We start from the raw sequence: 27,970 nt of genomic DNA on the forward strand, positions 1-27,970 counted from the left end.
AAAAATAATTTTGTAAAAAAATGACATACATTTAATGTGCTTATTTAATACTATATATATGTTTATAAACATAACATACAAATTCAAAGTTCGATTTCTCATTACAAAAAATGTACAAAGTTTGAGCATAATAAAAAATAAATGTATAAATATGTATAAAAAAATCAGTGAAGAGAAATCTATTTAGTACTTGATATATTCAAAAAGAATATATTTAATTGCTAAATGTATCTTGAAATTCATTAAATTTTTACTTTTGAAATTACCCATTTATTTAAAAATATGCATAATTTAAGCTTATTTTTATACTACTTGAATGTATTCAAAAGTATCCTCAAAAACTTGTATAATTAGTAAAATGAAGAGTTAAATTTTTAGACAAAAATTTTATTATTTTATTTATTAAATCTACTATTTTTTCACATTTAATGTATGCATATATATCAATAAAAATAATTGTTTTTATACAACAAACTTGTTTATTAATATTCTCCTAGATATCAATATTAGTGCTTAGTCAAAATGCATTTTTATGTATAAACAACTGACAGAATAACTTTCCTCTCATATTTTATTCCAATTATAATGTTAAAAACTCAACTAAGAACTTCGTAATTTCGATTAATGATTTCTACATACTTTATATGCTTCGTATTTTTGGAGTATTGACAGAGAAGAAATTTCCTCTCTGGTATTAGTTTCTGCAGTCTTACAAGTTAAAACATAGTTACCAAATAATTATGTTCTATGAATATCTGAATATGTAGAAAAAATAAAAGAACTGAATACCACTAACATTATATATATATATATATATTATTGTAATAACAACGTTTCTTTATTAAAAGAAGGTAATCCTTTTTATTAAAATATTTGCAATTATATTGAAGGGGTTATAGCCAGTAACAATTGACTTATAACCTACCATTGAATATATATTTTAATATATATTTTGAATTCATTGTGGATATTTGTTTTCTAAAAAATAAATTAATCGATGTTTCGAATTTTGTGATCAAACATCTTTCTCTTAGTCTATACAGTAACTATTGAAAGGTTATAGAAATAAAAGTCAAAGTTTTATTGTATTATTAAGGTATAAAAAGCTGATAGAAAAATTTGTGTAATATCTTTCCTTTTGCAGGAAAAGACAAAATATACTCGTACTAAAATTATAGTGGATTAACATAAAAATAATAAGGAAGAATGTGAAGGAGACAACAATTTCAAATTCATTATATTTCATTCAAATTTTTGCTATATAAATAACGTTAAAAAGAATTAGAAAATATGAAAGCATTCCCACAAATTATTGTAAAAATTTGTCCATTTATTGCATTAATATATAGTATAGCTGTTATCACTCTAACAACGTATATTAATGAAAAGCTTACTCCAGTTTTCATCTTTTTTTGTGTTCAAGTATATCTGAATTGGTATTCGGTATATACTATAAGTCATAACGCAACAATTATGGAAGTTAAAACTATGGGAAAGAAGTTATTAATATATAATGAGGCAGAAGATAATGTTGAATATAAATATTGGTATTGCGAAAAATGTATTAATTATACATGCAAACCAACACAGCATTGTGTTTTTTGTAGGAAGTGCTTCCATTTTCGTGATCATCATTGTTTTTTCTTGGGTGCCTGTATATTAAGACAAAATATAGGTAATTTTATTCTATTTTGTTTTTATACATCTCTAACATGTATATATTCATTGTGTACTCTTGGGCCATACTTATATGACAATATTAATCGTGTAGTAAGAACAGATACGGATTCCTTCAATATATTTTTGAATTTCTGTTTTCCTATTGCTCTTGTTAGATTATTGCATTCTAGAGAAAATACTTACATACTACTTGTAACAATGTTTGACATATTAGTCTCTATCTTGTGTATTTGTTTGGTATATGCAACATGGAAATTGCATAGTTGTATGTCAGGTAAACAGCGGTATGCAAATATATCAGGAAAACAAACTTTAAGAGAAATTTTTGGAAATTATGGCCTTTCAAATATTATTTTCCCATATAATGGTCTTATAGGGACTAGAGACCTTAATGGAAAATATGAATTAAAGCAAATATAATGTAAAATGGAAACACTTATTACAACAACTAATTATTAAAATATGTTTATACATTTTTTCACGAATGTGTATACATACAATGAAATACACGTTTCTTATTTACTGTAAATTGTATTATATTGTAATAAATATCACATCTATTTAATACATTTATACATCTGCACAAATCATACTGCACTCTTCATATAAATTTTCATAAATACAGTATCATGAAATAATTTTTTGTTATTACATTCACACATACAATAAAGATCATAACAAAAGCAATCAGAATTATTCATTTTATTTGGCTGTTGTCTAGATCATAAAAATAGGTAACAGTAATTTTTTGGCAATATACAATTTTTTTTGAAAATTATTAATGGAATTATCTTCTTATATATTATATAAGATCATATAAATTATTTTTATACTATTAAGAAGAATCTTTCTCTATAGAGATGTAGAGTAATCAGATACTGATCTTTTTACATAATTTCAGTTTATATAGAATTATTTTTTATAAGACTATTGCCATAAAAAATTTTGTATCTAACTAAAGAATTTGCTTTATAATTCTGTATGTGTATGGTGTTGAGCTTTAAAGTCATTAGGGTGAATAAATACTCCTTCTGTTGTTACCCATTCAACATGAGGAGACCTAGCAGAATATTCACCCACTACTTCAGTCTGACCAGTAATAGGGTTACCATAAACTCTTCCACTTACTGCTAAGTATCTATAGAATAAAATATTTTTAATATTTCAAAAATTCTTTCTTACATATAGCCATAAAAATATGGAAAACTTACGTATCTGTATCTACATGATTTAACATAACAGGTTCATCTCTCTTCCAAAATTCAATCTGACATACTAAAAGCCAATTATCGCCATTGTCACCTTCTCCCTTGTTGTCACCATAAGCAGATATTTCTTGTTTACCACTAAGTGGTGAACTAACACGATGTGAATGAAGATTCTTTTTTGTTGCTATATGTTCTAGTCTTATAATATCTCCACATTTGATCGGCGTTCTATCAAAAATTGTTGTAATTATTGTTAAAAGATAAATGATATATTACCACCTTAGATTCTTACCCTCTGGTACACTGTTTCTTTGTTCCTGCTTTTACAAGCCAATAAGAATTTCCATCTTCTTTTGCTGAAGTTCCTGTTACTGATTGTTGACCACTTCCACTTCCATACTTTATGTCATGAGAATGTAATCTTACTTTATAATCCACATTCATTAATTTTAAAGTAGAACCACATGTCACATGTTGTGTTCCTTTAGCTGTATATATACATATTCTTTTATTTATAAATTTTACAATAACTTTTCTTAAGAACAATGTGCAATTAAATCACATAAATACTTTGTGTGTAATATAATACAATTGTATGTAATACATTAAAATGAATAATATTTACAAAGACGCTTAGTTATAAAATTTTTATTAATATAAAAAGGAAAACAAAAGAAAATAGGTTAGCAGAAAGAAATATCAATGAATTTAATAAACTATTCTATAATAATAATATAATTTAGAATAATAAATCTAAAAAATTTTTCAAAGTGTAAGATATACTAATTTATTAACTTTATTTAAAATATTGGTAATATTTTGAAATATATGTTACTGTACTTGATTTTGACGTTTCAAAGAAAGCACAATAAATATTAATATACCTTTTACAGAACTTGTCCAGAGTATAACTATCACGAATGAAATTACAAATGAGAAATAAATGAAATTTTCTTTCATTTTTAAAATAATAATAAAGTGCTCAATCTGCAAAGAAATAGATACCGAAAGTTCAATACACGCGTGTACATCTATGTTCGTGTTAACTTCCTATTGGTGTATGCTTAGACCATAAGGGTGTATGTAATGTGGCTAACGCAGTGGTTCTCAATCTTTTTACAACCGTAAGTTACATATTTATAATTTATTAAATACTGACACAGGTGGAATATTGTCTATGAAAAAAATATATACTCGAAAATTATTAAAAAATAAAGAGAAAAAAACAATATACAATATGCAAAAAAAGAGGGAAAACTGTAGTGCAAAAAAATAATTTTAGAAATAAATGTACTTTAAAATTACTTTATATTCATGTTTATTATGCAAATATTTTATAAAACAATACTTTCTATTCTTATTTTAAAGAATAGTAAAATTACTGGATAGTTCATAAATCTATGTAAAATAATTCATGTGGAAAACATCTGTATTGTGCTAAAAATGCAACATCTTTGGAATTACGTTTTCATATTGGAATAACTTTTTACTAAAATTAATCATCTTTTATAAAATTGCATTTGAGAAAATGCAATAAATTGCAATTTAATATACAAATTTGAAAGCTAACTATTTTGTTACATACAGATCTTTCAATAATAGCACAATATTACTTCTTTTTATATAATAAAACGTCTTAATTATATTCCCTTAATTGGTATATATATATACACATACATATATCCCAATATCGTATAACATTTAGCGTGAAAAATATTTTGTAAAAGTCATACAATTAATGCACAATGTCTATATTTGATTATAGAATGTTAGGAATGAAGTGCCATGAGCAGACATTCAAATCCGCTTTCTTATTTAAATAATTCTTATTTAATTGTACAAATGTATCAAGGAACTGTCCAAGCATTCTCAAAATACATTGTGTATTGTGGTTTAATGATCAATAATGAACACATGCCAATTAATACTCAACAACTTTTGGACGGGTTTTAACATAAACATATGCTGCTATTACAACAAATATTGCAGCAATGGTTGGTAACACAACAGTAAAAACACGCTGCTTGTTCTCTAGAAATTCCTTTTTCCTTTCTTTCTTCTGTTTATTTGTTTCTTTTGTCTTTCCTTTCAATTGACGCATCTTCTTGCTGTAAACAAAATATACATTAATGACACTTAGTAATGAAATAAACTCACCGTCTCTTTTGTAAATAAATCGATAATGAACTATAAATCTAGAAGAATATTAATTAGAGAAGTGCACAAATATTCTTCAATAATTGCTAATGAAAATTAATGTATGTAACTTTTTATGACTTAATTCAAAATCTTGAAAGTGTTGCTAATCACAAATGTCAATTTTTACGAATGGTATGTTTATTATTTGAGTCCTACTATCGAGTTTATTTCTCAAAGTATGAAATAACAAAGTAAACTAAATAGATTTCTGTTGCATATGTTTATGACAATTTTAAATGCTATTAACGTGCACTTCATAATAAACGAAAATAGTAAACTTGTACACTCTACTACGAATGGATAAACATACAAATTTTAAATACCTTTAATAATTAAAATAATAAAATATTTAAAAACTTCAAAAGCTCGTTTTAGTATTCTCAAGCAATCGAGAAAAGCAGATTTGCGTACATGACACGTAATAAAATAATGCTACCCTACCAATCGCAATTCCTGTCACTTCCGTATAGAGGTACTCAATCGAACTACGTTAATCAGTATAATTGATTCAAACCATACAACTTTATGCAACATATCTTTAATATACTCTTTCAATACATAAATACATCAAATCAAAAATATTTTATTAAAGAAAAGGTTTAAATGGTAATCTACGTATGAAAAATTTGTTTTTATATAGAACTATTCGAAACTTGTTAGAAAGAATTTAATCCTTAACTTATATTAAATATGGCTACCACGTATAAAAGTAAAGAGTTGCTCATGACACTGTAACTATTATAAATTAATATGTTTTAAGCACTAAGTTGATTTCTAAAATGGTTACTTTTGCTTAATTTTACTGCACAAACGGACAGTTGGTATTTCTTACATAAGTATAAAAGACACTAGAAATAAAACTTAGTAGGTTAGGGGATTCCAACAATATTGTATTATCACTAGTATACTATCTGATCTGGTATGATTCATTATATATGATTAAGATATAGATTTCTGCTATAAAGGAAAATAAATTGTTACTTCCTCTGCAGTTATCAAATGTGCAATATTAGAATGTGACGTAAAATACTGATATAAAATTTTAATAAGTGCATATATAGTATTTTAAATGGCTTTATTAAGAAATAACATTGAGATTTCTGGGATTGAAGAAGAAATGATTAAAATTATACAAGGTATATAAAATATTCGTCTTACATTTTTAAAATGTTTATCTGATGGAATAACTTATACATGTGTAACATCATATCTAACCATATTCATTAGCCATTTTTCGGAACTGTATGGAATGAGTGCCTAGTGTTGAGTACGTATGTAGAATAAACAAATAATTCGGATATTTATATTCTATTCACACCCAATAATGTACAAAGATATTCGAGATTTTTTAGAAATATACCTCTCGCGAGAACTGATCAGATAAGGTTATATTATAGTTATCTCTTTCCCTATAATACTATTCTATCCTTTTTTGTTTACATTATCTAGAGGGCACCTCGCGCATTTATCAGCTACACCTGTCGTTAGTGTTCTTTATAACTTCTTTTTTTTCATAATTCTAACAGATATAATTTATGAAAATGTACAAAAATTCTTAAATGTAATGTAAAATCTAAGACTAATAATTGTATATAGTTCATATATTATATTATTACAACATATATTACTAATGAATATAATAAATATATACCTTTTAAGATTTTTAGAACATTCCATAATTATTCAGATAAAAGATATAAAACTCTCATAAATAATGGTTCCTGTATACTATACATTTCATTACAATAATAATAAAGAAGTACTGTATAAGTGCGAATTGTGTGTCTTTTGCCTTCTCTAAGTCATGTTTTGTCACATGTCAATGGAGAAAAAAACAAATCATTAGAAAGTCATAGCATGAATAAATATAATTATAAAATTATAAACAATGTCAATATTAGTAATGAAAAGAAAGAATTAGATTTTGATGAACACAATATATGTTTTCAGATACAACAAAGTTAAAAAAAGAACAACCAAATCTAAAGACTAGGAATTGCAAAATTTGTACTTCAATATCATGTAACAAGAATTGCTTAAAAATGGTACAACAAGAACTGTTAAACAAGAGAGTTATGATACTTGAATCTGATAGCTATATATGTATAATATGTAATCGTAAAATTAGATCAATTCATAATATTGTTTCACATGTCAAAGGAATGACTCATAAGAATAAATTGAAAAGTCAAAATGTTGATCAATCAAGTGCTAGTAATGTTGTTGCATTAACAACAAAAATGACTAAACTATCTATTAGTAATAGCAATCACTCTAAATTAAATAGTTTTGATAATGATTCTATTATAACAGATAGAGTGAGAGCACAAATCACAGATTTTTTATGTAAATCACCATTTGACAAACAGACACCAAAAGAATGCAAATCAAAAAAGAAATCTCTAAGAGAATGTCTGAATCAAATATACATTAAAAGATATTTAGAAATTGAAGAAGAAATGTATAACGTTCAACAAAAACTAGAAAGTATTAAAATAAATTTGGAATTAATTATGCCATATGATAGAACATATCTCTATTGTTTAGCTTGCAATGAGAAAGTTTCAAAAGAATTATATTTGGTATATGAACATATATGTCTCCAAAGACATAGGACGCAAGTTAATCAAGTTAAAAAAGATATAAACTTTTATGAACTATCAAGGCAATACATAAAGAAACTATCAAATTCTTCATTAAAGTGTTATGCTTGTGAAAATCCTATTAGTAATAATAGAGCCAGTATTAATTTACATATACAAAGCAGTATACATAAAAAAAAATATAAAAAATCAGCCAAAGTTATAGATGCCATTTTTGATTCTATATCACAAGATATTAAGAATTTGTGGTATAATATTCAGAGATTTTGTTGTGTTTTATGTGAAGAGAATTTTGAATTTAAATTAGAATTTATAACGCATATTAATACAAAACACAGTAAAATTTTGAGTGATCAAATATTCGACTTTTGTATTCCATGTACTACATTATGGTTAAGTCAGAGAGACTCTTATACAAAACACTGTGATGATATATTGCATAAATATTTATTAAAAAGTCAAGATTTTATGATTGGGGATTTTCCTGATGATATGAAACAAATGTTAACACAAATTGACGAGATTTCTGATATTTTATTCCAACAAACACAAGTTTTATTGAATGACAATATATCACAGGAAGTGAAACAATCTTTAGAAAATAGCGTGAGATTATATTTCCCAACTGTTAAAGGGTTTATATTTGGTTCAAGAGTTACTGGACTTGGATTTCCAAATAGTGACATAGACATATATCTTGATTGCGGTAAGTATGTATTTTAAGAGTATAAAGAATTTATTAAATTTGAAGTATCATTTATTATATTGCTATATACATAGAAAATACATACGGTCAGGATACTTTACATGACAATCAGGACAATGACACTTTAGCACAAACGCATTTTATGTGGATTATACAAATTTTACAAGAACAAAAAGGAGAATGGGAAATAAAAAAAATAGTGGAAAAAGCAAAAGTTCCTATAATAAAATTAATATACAAACGAAATGGTTTACATTGTGATGTTTCTACCAAAAACGGTCTTTCTGTTGAGAGTTCTAAACTAGTAAGGTAATGTGTTTCACTTTTTATTAATTTAATACATAAATAGATCAGCATGTTTATTCAATGTTATGTATATATTAAATAATTTTCAGGTCTTTCAATGATGCATATTTACCCTGTAGGAAACTAATATTGGTTATAAAAAAATGGTTCTCCTACATTAACTTACCTAAAAAACATGGCTTAACGAATTATGCTCTTGCTTGGCTTGTTATATTCTACTTACAAAGAAAATCTTATTTAAAAAGTGTTGCAGAATTAATACAAGAGAAAAATAAATCTCAACTCATATGTGGTAAAATATATCATTACCAACAAAATAAATCTTGTTTTTGTTACTTATAGTTACTTGATTTGAAATTTTATTTCAGGATGGGAAACTGGTGTTGCACAACCAAAAAATAATAATAAATCTGAACAGTCAATTTCAACATTGTTAATGGGTTTTTTTCAATTTTATACAAATTTTGATTATCAGCATTACATTATTTGTCCACTTATGGGTCAACCTATAGCTAAACAAGCTTTTGTGGGGACAAACATGCTGCCTGAAGAAATGAAACATTACACCAAACGTCTGAGAACCTCAAAAAATCCTGAATATTTGCGTATTGATTCTCCATTGTGTGTACAAGATCCTGTTGAATTATCTGATAATTTAACAAAGGCTGTGACGAGTATTACCTTAAGGTATTTCAAGCAATATTGCCAAGAAAGTTTATGTATATTACATTCTTCGACAAAGTAATTTTACCTATATCAACTACTATTAATTTTACGATTGACATAATTTTTATACTACCTCTATCGACGAATAGAAATAGTCGATAAAACAATATTCAGGAAATTTAATGCAAGACATTAATATATTTTTTTATAATTTTATTAATATATAGTATATTTTTGTATATAATTCTATAATTAGTGTATATTTCATATAATGATTATATATATATATATTATTTTATTATCATTTTTGAAGTGCTACAACTATTAACAATCTTTCAAGGAACCTAATATTTTGATACTTTCTTTGATTATGTCATATTGTGCTACCAATTGTTATTTTTCTTATGACATTGTATGCTCAAAAATATATAAGATTATTTTTTACTTTTATTATGTAAAGATAATCAATTTCGAGTGTTGATTTAATTTTAGGAGATGATACTTATTTTATATTTTTCATCAACTATGTTTATTATATACGATTTTTAGAATGTAAAAATCAAATTATTATTATCAAAATAATTATGTATTTTGGATTATTAAAATTGTTCTACAAAATATTTGTAGCTTTTTAATATTTTTACATTTTAATTATGTATTACAAGTATTTATATTTTACTCATTTTTTATTACTATCATTTTCTATGATGTCTTGTTTCCATATATATTCCTTGCTGTATCCATTTTTAGGTACACATGATTTTATGCAAGTAAATACTGCTAAAATACCCCAGTCAATACATTTTAATGGATTTCCAAGATTTAAGAAGTTCAATAGTTGAGGCATAATCTGCAATTAATAATCTTGTTAGTCATACATGCAATTTTTGATCACAAAATAATATATTTTTTACTTCACCTGAAACTCAAATTGCCTCTCTCCATTACATTCTGAACACCTTGGTATGTCATCAATTTTGCTTTCTCCTGAAATGTATAAAATATTGCCACCTCTATCATATCTGCAAACATATAAAATTTGCTATATTTAAAACTCTTTTTTTATAAAGCAAAAAAGAGTGATATAAGAAATTTGAACCTTAATATTTGATGCGGATATTTATCAACAGTTGAAAGAAATGTAGAAAATAATTTATCTTCCTTTTCATTAACCATATTTAGCAATTCATTTGGCATGTCTTCATTTTGAAAAATTCCTGCTTCACCTTTTTGAACCATTGCTTCATACTTTTTAATTTCTTCTTCTTCTTCTTCTTCTTCTTCTTCTTCTTCTCCTTTAATTGAATCATCTATATCTTTTTTATCTTCTCTTTCAATCACTATTTCATATTCAGTTAACAAGATTTCAGGTTTCCTTATTATTTTTTTATTACTACCACAAATCTCTTTATGTCCATGTTTCCAATCATATATTTGATGTGCACGACAACAATAATTTACAGTTTTACATTTAGAACAATGGCTAGGTGCTAATATTCCACAAATATAACATGTTTTTACCCACTTATTTACACCTAAAATTATTCAAGCTGTTTTTTATTGTTGTAATCATTTATACAATAAATTTACTAATTCTTGAAGATACATACTAATATCAGTTCTCCAATCACTCTGTTCTATAGGAGGTTCAGATGGATAAAATTCATTTAACTTTGGTAACTGAGAGCGAAATACTTTTAAATTTCCATTTTTATTCAGTTTCGAGCATTCTACGTTTCTACACATAAAGACAAAGATCGTTCTATGAAAAGCATCTTCACTATCTTCGTACGGTGCATAAATTTGACATAAAAAGATACAAGGTTCTTTACAATATTCACATTGAAGAATTTTTTCTCCGGGTATATTTTTTAAGTCAAGCCATGCTGGTTTACCACCGACTTTACTTGGAAAAAATTTGCTTTCTAATTGCCAAGATTCGCATTTCTCCACAAAACCTAAATCTAATGTCATTTCCTGAATAATGTTTATTCAACTTATTTTTATTATAAAAGTATACAGCTTAATATGACGTGTGCTCGCAATTATATACGTGTTAATTTATCTTTCTATTGGTTTAAAGCGTACCATGTAACACTACAAAATGTTACTATAAATTAGTAATATTTAGTTTTGTTTACTACAAACAAAGTAATAAGTTAGTATGAATCATAATGTTATATAAAAAAAGTAATAATATAAAAAAAGTAATTCTTTAAAGATTTTTATTAAACTTTTCAACAGGGTAATTTTATTGAAAATTCTATAAAATATTTCACTAAATTTATTATTTATTATTTATTATTATTATTTTTATATATTATATTAAGAAAATATTTTATAAAATAAAATCTCGCGATATTACATTAAACTAACTATTTTTGTAGATGTAGCTTTTCTATGCTATTATACGTATACTGTGTTTGTGTGATGATATTGGTAACTGATGGTTGTTATTTAGGTTAGTCGTCTAAACGTAATATTTAATTCGCGAGTTATTTTATTGCGATTTTTGAAAAATGACGTCAATTTTCGAAAGTTTACAATCCGCAACATGTGTATGGTTCGGAATAGGCAATAAACGGAATGTAATAGTGTCTATGGTCGCCGGAACTCTGGTAAACATTAAAGTTTACATTATTCTATATAAAACTGACACAGTACATAACAATATATACTTTATTTAATTATATATAAATTATGTTTATTTGCATAATTTTTATCCTTTATATGAACAATTAAAATGCATGATTTTTCTTATTAGAATTTTAATTATTCTTAAAGACAATATATAACAAAATAATTATTATGTCCTGCAATTTCAGTTTTTTGTAGGGTGGTGGTTTATAATTGATGCTAATGCCAAGTATCCTAGTGAAATGTCAAAAGCATATTATGTATGTGGAGTATTTGGGACTATATCTTTATTCATGTAAGTTAATGTTTAAGTTTATTATATTTTGTACGATAGTATATAATAATTGAAAATTATGATTTCAGGATAAATTCTGTAACAAATGCACAAATGGGAAGTGATACACTCAGTGGTGGTTATCTTGGAGCTAGAGGTGCAAGAGGTTGGTTATTTGTTGGATTTGTAATGGGATTTGCTGCAGTTATTGCAGCTTGTTGGATCTTATTTGCAGATTTTGTAGCTGCAGGTTGGTATGAGATTATTAATTGCATGTGATAATTCGATTATTGATTTTTATCATCCTAATTCTATTAATTTGATCTTTTAGGAGCTCAGCACCATTGGCCCGGTGTAGGTCTCTTTTTACAAAATGTATTTATTTTTTTGGGATCTCTGACCTATAAATTTGGAAGAATAGAAGAGCTATAAGGTTACCTAATATTTGTACGTTATAAACGTTTTTTTATATTTGTGCAGAAGTTTCTAGTTCTACTGGATTTTAAAGTGGAGTACTTTATATCAAAGAACAAATAATTACATATTGTATTGTGAATGAATTGTATTAATTCATTGTAAAGTTGTATAACTCTTTTTGTTTTTATTTACACATAAGTAGTTATTTATATGCTTACTCACATTGCCTATTCATTATGAATTGTCACAAATTTAAATAATTATGTGTATAATATAATACAAGTTATGCAATTACATAGGAATAGTTTGTTTAATAATGTAACAACTTTTTTGTTATAATTTTTTTATTATAAAATGTAGGATAAACAGCTGAACTAAAATTTGATAACACTTTTGTTTTTAATAAATGTCTATATACAAATATTGTGTTTGTGTGTTTGTAAACATGGATATAATTTACAATAAATTTCGCATTTATTGTTATAGTATTGGATAACTGAAAATTGAATATTATACATTGATTTTTTAAATAAATTATAATTTAAGGTAATTTTTTATTCATCATCCCCTTTTATTTTTCTCATTATAACTACAATTAAAAAGCCAATTGTAAATAAACAAATTAAGAACAATGACAAATTTTTTACACGAAGTTTTTTGAAATTACATAGTTTTATTGTAACAGTGGGGAAGGAATAACAGGTTATTGGTTTTGATTTGCCAACGCGGACCAATATGAACGTTTTCTTCCATCTTATTTTACCAATCCCGTTGTGCCACACAAACACATGGTTCTTGTTCAGTTTGACGAAACAGTAAGAGGTGTACGTTGTTTTTCTTGTTTTAAACAAATTAAAACGTACGTAGACCTATGTCCAATGGTTTAAGGATTGTAGTATTTTTGTCATCAGACTAACGTTTTTAGAATAAAAAGAAAAAGTGAGTAATGCTGTTTGAAATTATTTCTCAGTTTTCTGGATAGCATAACCAAGTTTGACAATCTTATGGAAATCCTCATGCAATTAAAAGTACTATCTTTTGTACGGTTAAAAGTGTCTTTTAAGAATGAACATCAGTTTTTAGACAAATTTCTTGTGTATTGTTTCATAGATATTTATTTCTATTTATAAAATATATAGCGCAATTTCGTGTTCTTATTGCAATATGTAATTTAAGTCATCTTTTAAATACTGTGCTATTGAATGCTATGATTTGTCTTTATATAATTCTTTTATTAAATAAATTAAGTTAGCTTCTATATTTTTCTGTTTAAAATCCTTTTAAATGTGAAATAATTAGCTAACAATGTTTAGTAAATTAACACATGTAATAAATATTTTTTTATAAATTAAATTTAAATGTACCACAGATTGTGAATTTATGTATATAGCAATATAAAGATTTATATATGTATTCTTATCTGTTCTAAATTATAGATGAAACCAGATAAACTAAATATGTCTATTATTTGGTTGCTATTGATTACTATTGCATCTTTTATTGACTATAGCAATGGAGTTGCGGTTATGAGCATTGATATGGGTAGTGAGTCAATGAAAGTTGCTATTGTTTCAGTAAGTAAATCCATATTATTGAACCTTCAATAAATTTTGTTATTTACAAGTTTCATTAATATTATTAATTAATGATTTACGTAGCCTGGTGTTCCTATGGAAATAGCTTTAAATAAAGAGTCAAAGAGGAAGACACCAGTTACAATTGCATTTAGAAATGGAGAAAGAAGTTTTGGAGAAGATGCTCAAGTAGTGGGAATCAGATCACCTCAAAACAGTTTTTCTTATATTCTAGATCTTTTAGGAAAAAGTATAGATAATCCTATGGTAGAGCTTTATAAGAAAAGATTTCCATATTATCATATTATATCTGATGATGAGCGTAAAACAATTGCATTTAGACTGGATGAAAATACCACATATACCCCAGAAGAATTGCTTGCACAAATTTTGCATAAAGGAAAAGAATTTGCAGAAAATTCAGCTGGCCAAAAGATCAGTGAAGCAGTAATAACTGTTCCAGGGTTCTTTAATCAAATTGAAAGAAGAGCCCTCATGCAAGCAGCTGATCTTGCAGGAATCAAAGTTTTGCAACTTATTAATGATTATACTGCAGTTGCGTTAAATTATGGAATTTTCCGTAGTAAAGAGATAAATGACACTGCACATTATGTAATGTTCTATGACATGGGAGCTAGTAGTACAACTGCAACAATTGTCAGTTATCAGAATGTGAAAACAAAGGAAAAAGGATTTGTTGAAACTAATCCACATGTTACTATTTTGGGTGTGGGTTATGATCGTATTTTAGGAGGGTTAGAAGTGCAAATTAGATTACAACACCATTTGGCAAAAGAATTTGATGCTCTAAACAAGACAACAAGCTCTGTGTTTAGCAATTCAAGAGCAATGGCAAAACTTTTTAAGGAAGCTGGCCGTGTTAAGAATGTATTAAGTGCAAATACTGATCATTTTGCTCAAATTGAAGGATTAATAGAGGAACACGACTTTAGATTGCAAGTTACCAGAGACAAACTAGAGGAACTTTGTGCTGATTTATTTGAGCGAGTAGCAAATCCGATTAAGATTGCTTTAAAAACATCAGGTATATTGAAATACATTAATAAATAAGACACCAGGTATATTGAAATAAATTAAGTTAAGATATGTTTATTATATTATCATAAATTAATGTAAATCTTATAGGTTTAACAATGGATGTTATATCTCAAGTTGTATTAGTGGGAGCTGCGACCAGAATGCCAAAAATACAAGAGCATCTAAGTCAGTATCTAACAGTTGAATTGTCTAAAAACATCAACACAGATGAGGCAGCTGCATTAGGTGCAGTATATAAAGCTGCAGATCTTAGTAAAGGGTTTAAAGTAAAGAAATTTGTTACTAAAGATGCTGTACTGTTTCCTATACATATTGTTTTTGATAGAACAGTTGATAACAGAGTGAAACAAGTAAGTTTCCACATTATACATTATTATCTTTTAATTTTTGTTAAAGGTAGATATATTATTTAAATGTATATGGTTCTTTTAGGTAAAAAAATCATTATTTAGCAAAATGAATCCTTATCCACAGAAGAAAATTATCACATTTAATAAATACACAGAAAATTTCCAATTTCATATCAATTATGCTGAATTAGATTACTTATCACCTAATGAAATAGCGTATGTATATTTAATATTTCTTCTTTAAAGTATATTAATAGTTATATTTGTTACTATAATCTTTTAATTTTAGTGTTATCGGTAATTTCAATTTGTCTACTATAACTTTATCTGGTATAAATGAAGCGCTAGATAAACATGCTAAAGATGGTGCAGAAAGTAAAGGAATTAAAGCACATTTTGCCATGGATGAAAGTGGCATACTTAATTTGGTGAATGTAGAATTAGTATCAGAAAAATCAAGTTCAGCTCCAGATGAAGAAGAGGGTACTTTTTCAATACTTGGCTCGACTATTAGTAAACTTTTTGCAGGTTTGTGTAAAATGCATTGCAAAAAATGTTATAATCTTTTTTCCTTTTGTTTGTTCTTTTCCTTTTGATAAATGTTTGTAGTAAAGAATTGTAATTAAGAAAATCATTAGGAAGATTTTTTAAAAATATAGAACCATTTTTTGCAAGCATTTATGAAATATTAGATGATATGGAAGAAAGTTAAAGTACACTTTAAAAATAAGTGTAAATTGTCAAATGCATTGTAACTTTACAAGATTATTGAAAAGAAGTGTAATTACATTTGACATAACTTTCTCGTCAATGTGAATGAAGTATTGAGATAGATATGTATAATTAAAAAATGTAGGGTCAGAAGACAAAGATGGAAAAACAGAGGAATCATTAAAAGAAGATACAAAGCCAGTTCATGAAGAACCTGAATACTCTGATCTAAAAAAAGAGGCAGAAGAAAAAACAAAAAAGAAAAATGAGAGTACAATTGCTGAGGATAAAACATTAAATAAAACTGAGAAAGTAGAAAAAGAGAAAGAAAAAAAGCCCACGATTATAACGATTAAAGAACCTATCAAAGCAGATGAAATCAAGTTAGGATCACAGATACTTTCTGGAGACAAACTTGTTGAATCTCGAGAGAAGTAAGTATAATAGTCAATTAGATAATAATTTCATGTAAAATATTTATTGTATATAATTTAACTTGAATACCATATATGGCTATTTTAGATTGCATCGTTTAGATGTGTATGATTTCGAGAAAACTAAACGTGAAACAGCTTTAAATAATTTGGAAACATTTATAATTGATGCTCAACAAAAATTAGAATCCGAAGAATATGCGGCTGCTGCTACTTCTCAAGAAGCAGAAAACATACTTAAAGCATGTTCTGAGATTTCTGAGTGGCTATATGAAGATGGATTCAGTGTAACTGCTGAAATATATGAGGAAAAATTGTTACAACTCCAAAAACTTACTAATGATGTATATGAACGCGTGTATGAACATAGAGAACGCCCAGAAGTATTAAAAGGCATGACTTCTATGTTAAATGGAAGTACAACTTTCTTAAATAATATGCGCAATTTAAGTTTATCGAGTGAAATCTTTACTCAAGTTGAGATAGAAACATTAGAGAAAGTAATTAATGAAACTCAGGTAAATTATTTAATCATATCTTGTTATAAATTTATTGAATAATTGATCGTATATTTATTTCCATTTATAGGAATACTATGACACAATTATCAAATCGTTTGCTGAGACAGCTTTATACGAAACAGTGAAATATAAAGTTCGTGATATTGCAAATAAAATGGCATTGCTTGATAGAGAAGTGAAGTATCTCATAAATAAGGCAAAAATATGGAGACCAAAGCAAGAATCTGCTACAAATCATACAGAGAGCACAAATGAGAATGCAACAAATACGAAAGAAGGACCGGAATCTGAACCTGTTCTTAAATCAACAGCTGATTCTGAAACGGAAAATTTTCAGAGCGAAGATACGTCTGAAAATAGAAAAGTACAAAATGAAAAATCATTAGATTCAGAAGAATCAACAGATTCATCAAAGGATAACGAATCTAAGATGATTCATGAAAATACTCAAGAAGGAATACATCAAGAACTTTAAAAAAGGATTTATTTTAAAGTGTGTGATTCTTATTATTGGCCGATTGCATCTCGGTTAATACGTTACATAATTGACTAGATTTCATTATATGCAAGCTGATGGATCCACACAAGGAAGATGTCACTCACTAGATAGAACATCAATAGAAAAATGTAATAACACTCTAGTAGTGGTTTTGAAAACTGCAGAAAATTTAAAAAAATGCATAATTTCGGGGAACTTGTTGAAAAGTTACTTTCTCTTTGATTTCGATGATTTTGGAATATGTCGTAAAGTTCAACATTTTGAATAGCTTTTTTCTACACATATAACTGGCAATTGGTCTTAGTTTTTGAGTTATACGTAAAAATATCCCGCCGCTTCCCCTTAGTTTTCAAGTTGGGTTGAATTAGTAGTAATATTAGTCCCCTTAACGGTATTAATATAAATAATGCTGGATTAATATTATTACTGACCCAATCTACATTGAAAACTAAGGTGGTGAAATATTGTTGCATATAACTTCAAAACTAAGACCGACCATCGGTTATAAGTACAGGGAAAGTTGTTCAAAATATTGAATTTTACAACATATTTCAAAATAACGGAAATCAGAGAGAAAGCTTTTCAACAAATTCCCCGAAATGGTGTATTTTTTTAAATTTTCTGCGGTTCCGGCGCAAAACCACTAGTGTTGTTAGATTTTTCTATCGAGGCTCTATCTAATGAATGACATCCTGCTTATGGGAATCCATCACCTTGCATATAATGAAATTTAGTCAGATAATTTGTTATGTTATAGAACAGATTTACGAGTGCATTTAAAAACTAAAATCAGATATGAAAAATTATGTGTTATTGTGGCTGGATGAATTATTTTGCGAATGTGAATACTAAATGTTATTTTAGTTAATTTCGTATATTTGTATAAGACTAAATACGGAACATGTAATTCGTTTCAAAACTATAAAAAAAGATAGCCGACCATTATATAAAAAATCATAAAACAATTTGTTTTCTTAAGTGCCAAGTAGTAACAGGTTTGAATAATAATTGAATAGTTTTAAACGATCATTATCAAAGAGCATTACATTTACTAAACGAATAAATTACCAGTATGAAGTCATTATGTACAAATGACATCGCTTTTCATATTTGGTCGGACTTCGTCTACTGTGAATATATTTAATTGTGATACTTGATACTATATTCTTAGATATGCTCTATGCTGTAGCTTAAAACTGATTTTCTACAAGCATCTACATCAAGCATTATAATTACATATACATACATATGGGACAACATCTTTACTAAAAAAATTCAATTCTTTTTTTACTCATTTTTTTTACATTCCTGATCATTAATCCTCGTTACAAAACGCCTAACCTCACAGCACCTTATACGTGCCCTACTATATCTATAGTATAATTCCTTTTATAGTGCAACTATATATTTTATTTCGTTATAATCAAACGTATGCAGTTTGTTATAACGCCAATTAAACTAAGCGAGGTAAAACTACATCTAACAATATTACTTGTTTAAAAGGAGTTGCAATTTGTGTGTAAAATAACTTGTTTTTTTATGAATTTGTTGCAAAATGATTAGAACCATTCCAAATGAATCTAATTGTAATTTAAATTTATAAATTATATTATTTATTATTTTGGGCGAATAAAGGAGTTTGTAAGGTATTACCAAAGGAGGGGAAAATTAATATTACTTTCAGTTAATACATCGTCAAATTTGATAATTGTAAGAAAATATAGATACACAAAGTCTTCCTACAATCATATGTCGAATAAAATAAATTATAATTGTTTATTTATTTTTACATATTATGGCAACTAGTATTATTAATGTGTGATTCATAATTTTTCTTATTTCTTAGTGCATTATAAAAGATTTCAATATTTTAAATCTTATAAAATTTAAGATATTTTGTGTATTTTAATAATTACTGTATGATACATAAGATGTAATAAGCCTTACATTATTTATTACTTACGACAATTATAATAAAAGGCTATGAAATATCGTACTTAATTGTATTTCCACTCTTTTAAGAAATATATATTAAGATTCTTTCCGCATATCTTTAAAATTTGAAAGCTGTGATTATATTTGATTTAGTGTCATGTCGCTAGATCGTACCACAGTCGTGAGAAAATATTACATATAGTTCGGAAATAAATACAAGTTGCTTTGGTATTAACGTCTATTTTTTGACGGATTTTTATGCAAATAAAATATGTATGTTACAATTTTAAATACGTGAATCAAAAATTCATTTTTCATGATGTATTAATTATTTGGTTGGTGTTATTCAAAACAATCACGTATCTTAACCCTGACTTTAATGACTTTGTGAAAAGGAACATTTATTTATTAATGTCATGTCGTTGCGTCAACTTCTGCGTGTATTATTGAAAAGAGCTAGTCCTGTTATGGTAAAATCCTGAATTAGTTAAAAACATTCTAATTTTCTTATATCTTATCTTTGTTAATACTTCTTTTTATTATGCAGTATGCTACTAGCTTTACATTTGTAAACCAACCAGAAACTAATAAACCCACAGAAAATGATAAATTACAATTTGAACCTGTTGATATAAAAAAATTAACTCCTGAATATATGATACAACAATCAACTATAGATGCTGTTAACAGTGCAACTCAATCATTAACTGTTACATATACAGCCATAATGAAAACAAGTAAAGAATACAAGTAAGTAAATCTTCATGTAAAATAAAAAGGATTAAGTAACTTTATTGAAGTGTGACAAACCCTTTTGTTATATCAAAATCACATAAAAATATTTTGCAGGGAATTGTTATGTGAATTAATTACCCTTTCAAGGGAAACCTTAGAGTTTAATGTTAGTGATTCACATTGGGACATGATAGTTGAACTAAGGTCACAAGTACAAAGTAAAAAAGAAATCTTAACTGTAAGAAAAGATAAAATAAATTTATATAGGGATATTAGATTTATTAAAAATATTCTTAATATGTTTTTGTAGAAATTAACAGGATATATTGAATATGTTCATAAAATGGCAGTAGCTGCTTCAGAATTAAGTTACTTGTCAGGATTGGATAATTTGTCTTTCACTCTTACTCAGAGAATAGATGATGCATTAAGGATTATAAAGGAAGAAGTTAATCATATTATGATACTTGAACAAGAATACTGTGGTGTACAAAAAGAATGTATACAAAATTGTAGGTATAATGAAATTAGTGCTACTATTAAATAAATTGATTCTTTTTAATTTTATTACATTTTCTTTACAGCCAGTAAAATAAATAATGAATCCGCAGATAAAGAGAAACCAAATGAATTCATCTAGTTTGATGAAATATTTTTTGTTTACAGTTTATAGTTTATGTTTAAGTTTTTGTACAGTAAGTAGCAACATGTTGAAAATAAATTATATACACATCTTACTTTCTTCTTTAGTAATCTTATTCACATTACTGAGTATATTTTTAGAAATACAGAGATAATAAAATTCTATATAATTCGAAAAAATAGAGGACAATAAATTTTCTATAGCTAGTTTTAAACAAAACAATTGCTCATCAAGCATCAAGATGTATTGTTACAATATGTCTACCAGGTATCATTACTAAACCAAGAGTTCTTGCTTCTGTATGATCCTCTGACAAAAATTCTGAACATGATCCTAAAATCACATTGGCATCACGGTCAGTACATAAGAATGCACCTATTAAAATACGCCCATCTGTCATTTTTATTCTTAAGTTTCGATTTAGCCATCCACGTAATTTTTGCTTTGCTGGAGATTCCTCTGTATTAACAGCCTATTATAAGTGCATAAACAATAAACTCATACTAACTTAATTCACAGCACATATATGTTACTATTAATATGATAATTATATACAACAGTAGAAACATGTTAAACAATGAAATATTACTGTCAGACATGGAAGGTTAAATACTTTTTAAGTAAACACAAATGTAACCTCTTAAACAAGACTTGTAACCTATACTACAAAGCTATTTATGATAATAATGTTTTTATTCTAAAATATTGTATGAAATATGCAATTACGAAGTTACCTCTCCATTTTCGTGAATATAATCATCATTTGTTATATTAGACACGTTATGCCCTTCTTTCATGTCTATTTTCTTATTTGTTTAATTATTGCTTCAAGTAGAAGGATATTAATTCAACTTGTCAATGTATACACCTCTCACAAAACTACTAAAAAAAAATAAAATCTCTTTCCTGATGTTCTTATATTTCTATAAATTTCTGAGACATATAAAACTCAAATTCTTCAGATATTCACAATGTAAACAGTCCACATTAAATCATAAACGAGGTATAGGATAGATATGACACCCAACAGATTTTTGTCTCACACATTTCAGCGTCTCTACAGCCCTCTTACCATTTTATTATTATCGTCTATGTCTTGTCTGCTCTCAGTCGATAAATTTTGCAAGACTTAATCAGGTTTTAATCAATTCCCTTACTAACTATATTTATTTTCGAATTTATATTAGTCATTTTATACTTTCATATATGAATAATGATTTTTATAAACTTTCTCAAAATAGTTTACTTTCTTTAATACTGAAACGAGTACACATAGATGGCGATAATACCTCCGTTTAATCGAAGATTAAATATGTATTGAAATTATAGTCATTTTTAGAATAGTAATAATTTTGTAAAGGATGCTTTTTATAAATACAGAGAAATATCTTAGGAAGCCATAAATTAAACAGAATAAGTTAATTTTATTTAATAATTTAAAATTATAAATTTGGAGTTGCAATAACGAAAGGGAATCATTTCTATTCTCCAGTATTGTTTAATTAAAAATGCGCGCGGAATTGTTTCAAATGACGCCATCTGACATGCTTTTTTTGCATTTACAAAAAGCAAGGTATGTGAAAACTGACGTTCCTTATTAGTTTATAACTTTTATTTGGAATGGCGAAATACTGTCACAAGCAAATATAAATATAATATTCTATGAAATAAATACTGTGTGTTATTTCTAGTTAGTTGACCTGTGATGTCAATAAATAGTTGTATGCATCAATTGGCGTATCACACTTGCAACAACAAGAGTTGGAATTTTATTATGGGTTAGGTATGTATAATTTTATAGTTATAAAATTTACTTCTTTGATTTGATTTTGTTCCATTAAGCATTACTAGTTCCCGTGTATGTTATTTAGGAGCAGTGTTTGTAACATCCTCGTTTAAATGCTAGAGCAGGTTACGTGCGTCGGTGTAACGAACGGTTAAACGTCCTCTTGATTTCTGTGTCGTCAGATGAAATATGCGGACAACGTGTTGCGGCAATTTGTACGTAATTTGTAGCTTTAATATACGATACAGTTAAAGTAAGTTTAGTTCTTTTTCTGTGTCATAGAAGAGTACATACGATATGAACAGTTTCTTAAATCAAAGGAAAATAATTCCTATTAATTTCCTGAGGCAATAATTATTTTTCAAATGATTTATTTGTCAAAAGAAAAAAAAAATATGGCAGAAACGAAGTTGGCCTGTGTCAACGCGTTAACATTTTCAGAATTTCCTGATCGTTTGATAGCGGTTCTGTTCTTTCTTACTCGATATATTCTTTTTACACGTATGTATGTATATATAAGTGTTTCTCTCGCAAGTTTCGTGTGCCATGTGTTCGTTGAATGGAAATGACCCGCGGTATAATGTTACACGGTAAAAAAAATGGCGGTGGTCCAACTGCTCTTGCCGGTCCAGATTTTAATCTTCACCCGGGGAACGAGAAAAAGCAAGAATGTTGTAATCTTGATTCAAACATCTGTGAGAAGAGGCTACCAAGAGGGGTTTAGGAATTTTTTTAGCTGAGAGAAACTGACTACGTTCATTCCTCTTATATGAAAAAGTAACTTTTTATTATTTGATTTGAACTTTGTTCTTGTACGATGAGAATGATTTTCAACGTACTTATTTTGCTTCATATTCCTTAGAAGTTTCACATAACCTAAGATTCATAACGTGATTCTTTTCATAAATTGTTGTTTTTTTAAACAGATTATTTATCGCTGTAGTAAACAAACAAGTATTCTACGGTACTCTTCGAACGAGCTTCAGCGCATGGAATTCTCGATCGTTACGCTACATTTGTGTGAAACTCTTAATTAAATGTTATACCGATTATTTTCAAGAAATTAACTTGGACGGCGGCTGGTGAAATTAATCAAACTGAAAATTGACTTGATTTATTGGAGGTCGAGGAGAGGATTATTAATTAGCATCACCACGTGCAATTAAACTTCCATTAATAAAATACCATGGGAATTGGCTTATCTGAATATTACATACCCATCGAGACAGATAAAAACAGAAACTATTTCAATTATTTGCGTGATGTATTTTCTCAGAATTTGTAAAATCTAGGAACATATAGTACCTACTTGTATATAAAGTTTTTCTTTCTTTTTTTCGTGAATCTAATGATAATTATCACTATGTAGAATATTCAAGAGTATCGAAATCGACATCAATATAAAGAAAACAAAAGGATTGGATGTTTGCTTCGCCTTAGCCGTGTATTAGAATTAATTATGTATTAATTTCAGTAATGCTGTTTCGTCATCGAGCGTTGATAATTCGGCGAAAAGTGGAGGTGTGGTTGAGGCCGTGGGGAATTATCGTACCAGCTTTTATCGGGGCCCATTGTTGCCTAAATATACCGGGGTTATTTTGAAACCGCGTTGCCGAGCGGGCGTTACGCTTATTTCGCTCATTACCGGGGCTGGGCTTTAGCTGTCTTTCATGCGGTTCGAATGATAATTCAATTATGCCCGCCGTTTACACGCGCCAGCCGGAATGGCTTGCGAGAGCATGAATATCGTATACTCGGCTCTGGTAACACCGGCCAGAACCCACCACACGTGCTATACTTACCCTAATGGATAACGAATGCGTGTCTCGTAAAAGTTCGCCCCGAGGAGCGTTTAAGCCGATCCAGTGACCAGATTTATATAACGGGTGTTCCTCGTACTTTGTCGAACTTCAACGCGATGTTCTTCTTCGGCAGGACCATGACAATTCTATTCGTCAAATCAAAGAAGTCGGAGATTATATACATTCATTTCTATTGCATTTCTTTATTTATCTTTAAATTTATCTTTACATAGATAATCATCTGATTTTCTATTCAGACTAATTATTTTCAGAGAGAGAGGGAGAGAGAGAGAGAGAGAGAGAGAGAGAGAGAGAGAGAGAGAGAGAGAGAGAGAGAGAGAGAGAGAGAGAGAGAGAGAGAGAGAGAGAGAGAGAGAGAGAGAGAGAGAGAGAGAGAGAGAGAGAGAGAGAGAGAGAGAGAGAGAGAGAGAGAGAGAGAGAGAGAGAGAGAGAGAGAGAGAGAGAGAGAGAGAGAGAGAGAGAGAGAGAGAGAGAGAGAGAGAGAGAGAGAGAGAGAGAGAGAGAGAGAGAGAGAGAGAGAGAGAGAGAGAGAGAGAGAGAGAGAGAGAGAGAGAGAGAGAGAGAGAGAGAGAGAGAGAGAGAGAGAGAGAGAGAGAGAGAGAGAGAGAGAGAGAGAGAGAGAGAGAGAGAGAGAGAGAGAGAGAGAGAGAGAGAGAGAGAGAGAGAGAGAGAGAGAGAGAGAGAGAGAGAGAGAGAGAGAGAGAGAGAGAGAGAGAGAGAGAGAGAGAGAGAGAGAGAGAGAGAGAGAGAGAGAGAGAGAGAGAGTCCTTGATGAATCACGAGGGACATAGTTTGAAGTTTAGAAGGCAGAGAAGATTTTAAGAACTGTTGAATGGAGGAAATGAAGATATTAAGCATAACTTAGCAAGGATAAAAAGATACTTTCTTCGAGAATTCCTTATTAAGGGGCGAAACCAAATGAAGCTTCCCAGCTTGAAAATTGTCAAGTTCCGAGACTGCACAGGGTCGATGTGTTGCATGGAGAAATTGCGCGTTGTCAGCTGGCGAAACTCGATGGTAAATTAGAAAGTGGCGAGGCGCAATCGTGTCCCCTAAGGCTGGGCGTCGGGTAGGCGGTCCCAAACACAAAGTTAAACGGTCTCCCGGCACCTTGTTGGCCGTCCTCTTTTATTCATACACGCGACACAAGCTAGGGTCCCTTGTCGAGTGTAATTATTCTTAGCAAGTGGAGAGATATCGACGAACCAAGGGACAATTATTTTTTCCCCTTTTGTTAATTAGCGCTCTACGCATCTTTTTCTCACTCTCTCTCTCGTTTTTCCCCCACAGGTCTTTTTTACTTTTTTACCTAGCCCCTCGTCATTCCTCCGATTTCGAATAATCGATTCAATATTCACATCTTTTCACCTCTATGTCTATATTTATATCTGATAATCGTGGATTTATCGAATCTCAAGGCAGTAATTTCGGGTGAAGTTCCGTTTGACGAATGAAAACAATTAATAATCGGCGGCGGCGTGTGATCTTAGTCTGCGATTCGCATCGTTAACGTTATTTGTTACACGTTGCAACGTCCCACATGGACGGTGGGGGTTAGTCGAGCAGACACGGGGTAGAAGAGAAGGCGTCGCGTGGATTTTTTCTGGAGACGATCGAGAGATCTGCGCGGATAGTCGCGATGATCGATCGTGGTCGGTGGATCGCGCGAAACTCGTTTGACTTGTCAATCACGTACCCGCTTCCCTTAACCCGTGACTGAGCGTATTTATCGTCGGATTAGTGTCCCGGGTGTTGGACGTCTCGCGAAAGATGAATTTCTGCCCTCTGATTTTTCACGTTCGTGTTAAGATTCTCCTCTCCGCCGTTTTCTTTCTTCCTTTTTTCTTTTTCTCTTTTTATTTATTTCTCGACGAAGAATTTCGTTTATCTGATGAAGGTAATGTTACGATGTACGTACATACATCGATGGAACGTGTTCCGCCGCTGGCTTCTAGCCGGTGTTAGCGTAATTTTCGCGCTCTCCTGAAAGTATTACAAGCAGTCTTACGATCACGTCACGCTGTTTCCTTCGTTGTTCTTTTTTATCAGATATCAGAAAGACGGTGAATAACCGTAAGTTGTAATTCTTGGAGAATCATGCGAAGGGAACGTGTACTGTTAAGTACTTTGTTGTTAAGCACGTGCGTACATTCTGGTTATTTGTTTTTTTTTTAACCTTCGTTTAATCGGTCTGGATACAAGTCCCATAAAACGCAGCGAGTTATTTAAATCAGTTTGATGAAATCTATTTATCTACCTACATTTATTACTTATACATCGTTTTGTAGTCTTAAAATGTATTCAAGATACATTTGTAAGATTTAAAGTACGCGAAGAACGCGAATCACGAGGTTAAATATGGAAGAGAAGTTTGTTCATATGGATTCCTCCGTTTATTCTCGGCTCATGATCTTTGAATATGTTTTAAAGGGAGATCAGAGGGACAGAAAACATCGGGATACGACGTACGACGTACAATTAAACACGGTGGCGCGGCAGAAGCGATCGATTGTATAGGTGCACGCGTCGCGTCGGTCCGCTATTTTCTTCCGTTTGGCCGGTGTCGCGTGGGGGTTAATTGGCAGTCGGAGAAAAGGCTTTCATTAGAGGGCCCCGTGATGCATCGTCGCGCGACAGAAGCGAGGCGGACGCAACGATCCTCCCCCTTCCCCTTATGAGCATCGAAGTCGAAGAGGAAGAATACAAGAGCGAAGGTGGACAGGGAGCAGAGACAGAGCACGCGGAAGACAAAAAGAAGGAGCCATGGAACGAAAGGGAGCGAGGGTAAAGAGGACGATCAAGGGGACGAGATTAAACGAGGGACAGAGACGGAAATTGAGGCATAAAGCTTGAGGAGTAGCGATGGACTCGATTCGTCCAGAGAAGACAGAATCACGGAGTTCAAACGTTGCATTTAGAAGTCAGAAACTAAAACTGAATGTAAAATCGGACGTAATCTCATGGCGCAGAGGAGAATAAAACGAGCGATATAACGAGATTTAACGCGTTTTCTTCTTGTTCACGTTCTAGTTGCGTGATTCAGTCATCGCATCTACGATCCTTTCTCGGTGTTCTTCAGAAATTCCAACGTAGCCAGAGAGGAAGATCCGTCCAAGTACATACTTATCTTCGAGATCACTGCTCGAATTTCTCAAATTCATTAAGATTATTAAGTCTTCGAAGAAGACGGTGCGGCGGTTGGGG

The 27,970-nt window shown here is 29.3% G+C and overlaps 9 protein-coding genes and 1 long non-coding RNA gene across 18 annotated transcripts in view; 6 read left to right on the forward strand and 4 right to left on the reverse strand.

Annotated features, from left to right (window-relative positions):
• The first annotated feature begins 654 nt into the window (after positions 1-654).
• On the forward strand, positions 655-2,209 carry LOC105680699 (palmitoyltransferase ZDHHC22-like). 2 transcript variants are annotated; one of them, XM_012385050.3, is made up of 2 exons: positions 655-851; positions 1,145-2,209. In XM_012385050.3, exon 2 carries the CDS (start codon positions 1,291-1,293, stop codon positions 2,098-2,100), a length of 810 nt encoding a protein of 269 aa, XP_012240473.1. In that variant the 5' UTR covers positions 655-851; positions 1,145-1,290; the 3' UTR covers positions 2,101-2,209. The 2 variants fall into 2 exon arrangements, with proteins under 2 accessions (XP_012240473.1, XP_012240474.1); XM_012385051.3 differs by lacking the exon at positions 655-851 and adding an exon at positions 884-1,056.
• A 158-nt stretch (positions 2,210-2,367) lies between these two features.
• LOC100745856 (stromal cell-derived factor 2-like protein 1) lies at positions 2,368-3,958 on the reverse strand. The gene is made up of 4 exons (XM_003488991.4): positions 3,773-3,958; positions 3,181-3,376; positions 2,892-3,116; positions 2,368-2,818 (listed from the first exon to the last, which is right to left on the reverse strand). Exons 1-4 carry the CDS (start codon positions 3,846-3,848, stop codon positions 2,650-2,652), a joined length of 666 nt encoding a protein of 221 aa, XP_003489039.1. The 5' UTR covers positions 3,849-3,958; the 3' UTR covers positions 2,368-2,649.
• Positions 3,959-4,623: 665 nt separating this feature from the next.
• LOC105680700 lies at positions 4,624-5,798 on the reverse strand. Its single transcript, XR_001102246.3, has 2 exons — positions 5,411-5,798; positions 4,624-4,996 (listed from the first exon to the last, which is right to left on the reverse strand). It is a non-coding gene; the product is annotated as an uncharacterized LOC105680700 (long non-coding RNA).
• An 86-nt stretch (positions 5,799-5,884) lies between these two features.
• LOC100745734 lies at positions 5,885-9,669 on the forward strand. Of its 4 annotated transcripts, XM_033320442.1 has the most exons (6): positions 5,885-6,006; positions 6,080-6,223; positions 7,038-8,396; positions 8,471-8,705; positions 8,792-8,994; positions 9,071-9,669. In XM_033320442.1, exons 2-6 carry the CDS (start codon positions 6,157-6,159, stop codon positions 9,445-9,447), a joined length of 2,241 nt encoding a protein of 746 aa, XP_033176333.1. In that variant the 5' UTR covers positions 5,885-6,006; positions 6,080-6,156; the 3' UTR covers positions 9,448-9,669. The 4 variants fall into 4 exon arrangements, with proteins under 4 accessions (XP_033176333.1, XP_003489038.1, XP_033176334.1 ...); XM_003488990.4 differs by having other exon boundaries at positions 5,974-6,223; XM_033320443.1 differs by lacking the exons at positions 5,885-6,006; positions 6,080-6,223 and adding an exon at positions 6,236-6,472.
• A 5-nt stretch (positions 9,670-9,674) lies between these two features.
• LOC100745976 (programmed cell death protein 2) lies at positions 9,675-11,425 on the reverse strand. Its single transcript, XM_003488992.4, has 4 exons — positions 10,979-11,425; positions 10,468-10,903; positions 10,288-10,390; positions 9,675-10,218 (listed from the first exon to the last, which is right to left on the reverse strand). The coding sequence occupies exons 1-4, from the start codon at positions 11,340-11,342 to the stop codon at positions 10,048-10,050; spliced, it is 1,074 nt and encodes a 357-aa protein (XP_003489040.1). The 5' UTR covers positions 11,343-11,425; the 3' UTR covers positions 9,675-10,047.
• Positions 11,389-12,998, forward strand: LOC100746217 (transmembrane protein 50A). 2 transcript variants are annotated; one of them, XM_012385052.3, is made up of 5 exons: positions 11,389-11,526; positions 11,830-12,028; positions 12,194-12,300; positions 12,369-12,529; positions 12,611-12,998. In XM_012385052.3, exons 2-5 carry the CDS (start codon positions 11,888-11,890, stop codon positions 12,709-12,711), a joined length of 510 nt encoding a protein of 169 aa, XP_012240475.1. In that variant the 5' UTR covers positions 11,389-11,526; positions 11,830-11,887; the 3' UTR covers positions 12,712-12,998. The 2 variants fall into 2 exon arrangements, with proteins under 2 accessions (XP_012240475.1, XP_024222968.1); XM_024367200.2 differs by lacking the exon at positions 11,389-11,526 and having other exon boundaries at positions 11,722-11,986.
• Positions 12,999-13,460: 462 nt separating this feature from the next.
• LOC100746336 (hypoxia up-regulated protein 1) lies at positions 13,461-19,621 on the forward strand. 3 transcript variants are annotated; one of them, XM_012385061.3, is made up of 9 exons: positions 13,461-13,635; positions 14,133-14,270; positions 14,355-15,315; positions 15,417-15,679; positions 15,762-15,895; positions 15,969-16,162; positions 16,536-16,824; positions 16,913-17,342; positions 17,413-19,621. In XM_012385061.3, exons 2-9 carry the CDS (start codon positions 14,133-14,135, stop codon positions 17,818-17,820), a joined length of 2,817 nt encoding a protein of 938 aa, XP_012240484.1. In that variant the 5' UTR covers positions 13,461-13,635; the 3' UTR covers positions 17,821-19,621. The 3 variants fall into 3 exon arrangements, with proteins under 3 accessions (XP_012240484.1, XP_003489043.1, XP_012240483.1); XM_003488995.2 differs by having other exon boundaries at positions 15,969-16,207; positions 17,413-17,820; XM_012385060.3 differs by lacking the exon at positions 13,461-13,635 and having other exon boundaries at positions 15,969-16,207.
• Positions 19,622-19,960: 339 nt separating this feature from the next.
• LOC100746695 lies at positions 19,961-21,678 on the forward strand. 2 transcript variants are annotated; one of them, XR_002946562.2, is made up of 6 exons: positions 19,961-20,249; positions 20,327-20,529; positions 20,629-20,752; positions 20,825-21,026; positions 21,099-21,209; positions 21,298-21,678. XR_002946562.2 is itself a non-coding variant. In XM_003489081.3 (5 exons), the coding sequence occupies exons 1-5, from the start codon at positions 20,196-20,198 to the stop codon at positions 21,152-21,154; spliced, it is 639 nt and encodes a 212-aa protein (XP_003489129.1). In that variant the 5' UTR covers positions 19,961-20,195; the 3' UTR covers positions 21,155-21,251. The 2 variants fall into 2 exon arrangements, 1 of the variants encoding a protein (XP_003489129.1); XM_003489081.3 differs by lacking the exon at positions 21,298-21,678 and having other exon boundaries at positions 21,099-21,251.
• On the reverse strand, positions 21,181-22,177 carry LOC100746453 (N-alpha-acetyltransferase 38-B, NatC auxiliary subunit). The gene is made up of 2 exons (XM_003488996.4): positions 21,892-22,177; positions 21,181-21,629 (listed from the first exon to the last, which is right to left on the reverse strand). Exons 1-2 carry the CDS (start codon positions 21,952-21,954, stop codon positions 21,387-21,389), a joined length of 306 nt encoding a protein of 101 aa, XP_003489044.1. The 5' UTR covers positions 21,955-22,177; the 3' UTR covers positions 21,181-21,386.
• Positions 22,178-22,256: 79 nt separating this feature from the next.
• The window catches only part of LOC100746572 (unconventional myosin-IXb), a 95,514-nt gene continuing 89,800 nt past the window's right edge, over positions 22,257-27,970 (forward strand). Inside the window, exons 1-2 of the mRNA XM_024367255.2 lie at positions 22,257-22,940; positions 23,029-23,158. The gene's annotated coding sequence lies outside the window, so the exon portion shown is untranslated. The remainder of the gene's footprint in view (positions 22,941-23,028; positions 23,159-27,970) is intronic.

The sequence above is a fragment of the Bombus impatiens genome, unplaced genomic scaffold (assembly GCF_000188095.3).
Source record: "Bombus impatiens unplaced genomic scaffold, BIMP_2.2 scf_0317, whole genome shotgun sequence".
NCBI lineage: Eukaryota > Metazoa > Arthropoda > Insecta > Hymenoptera > Apidae > Bombus > Bombus impatiens.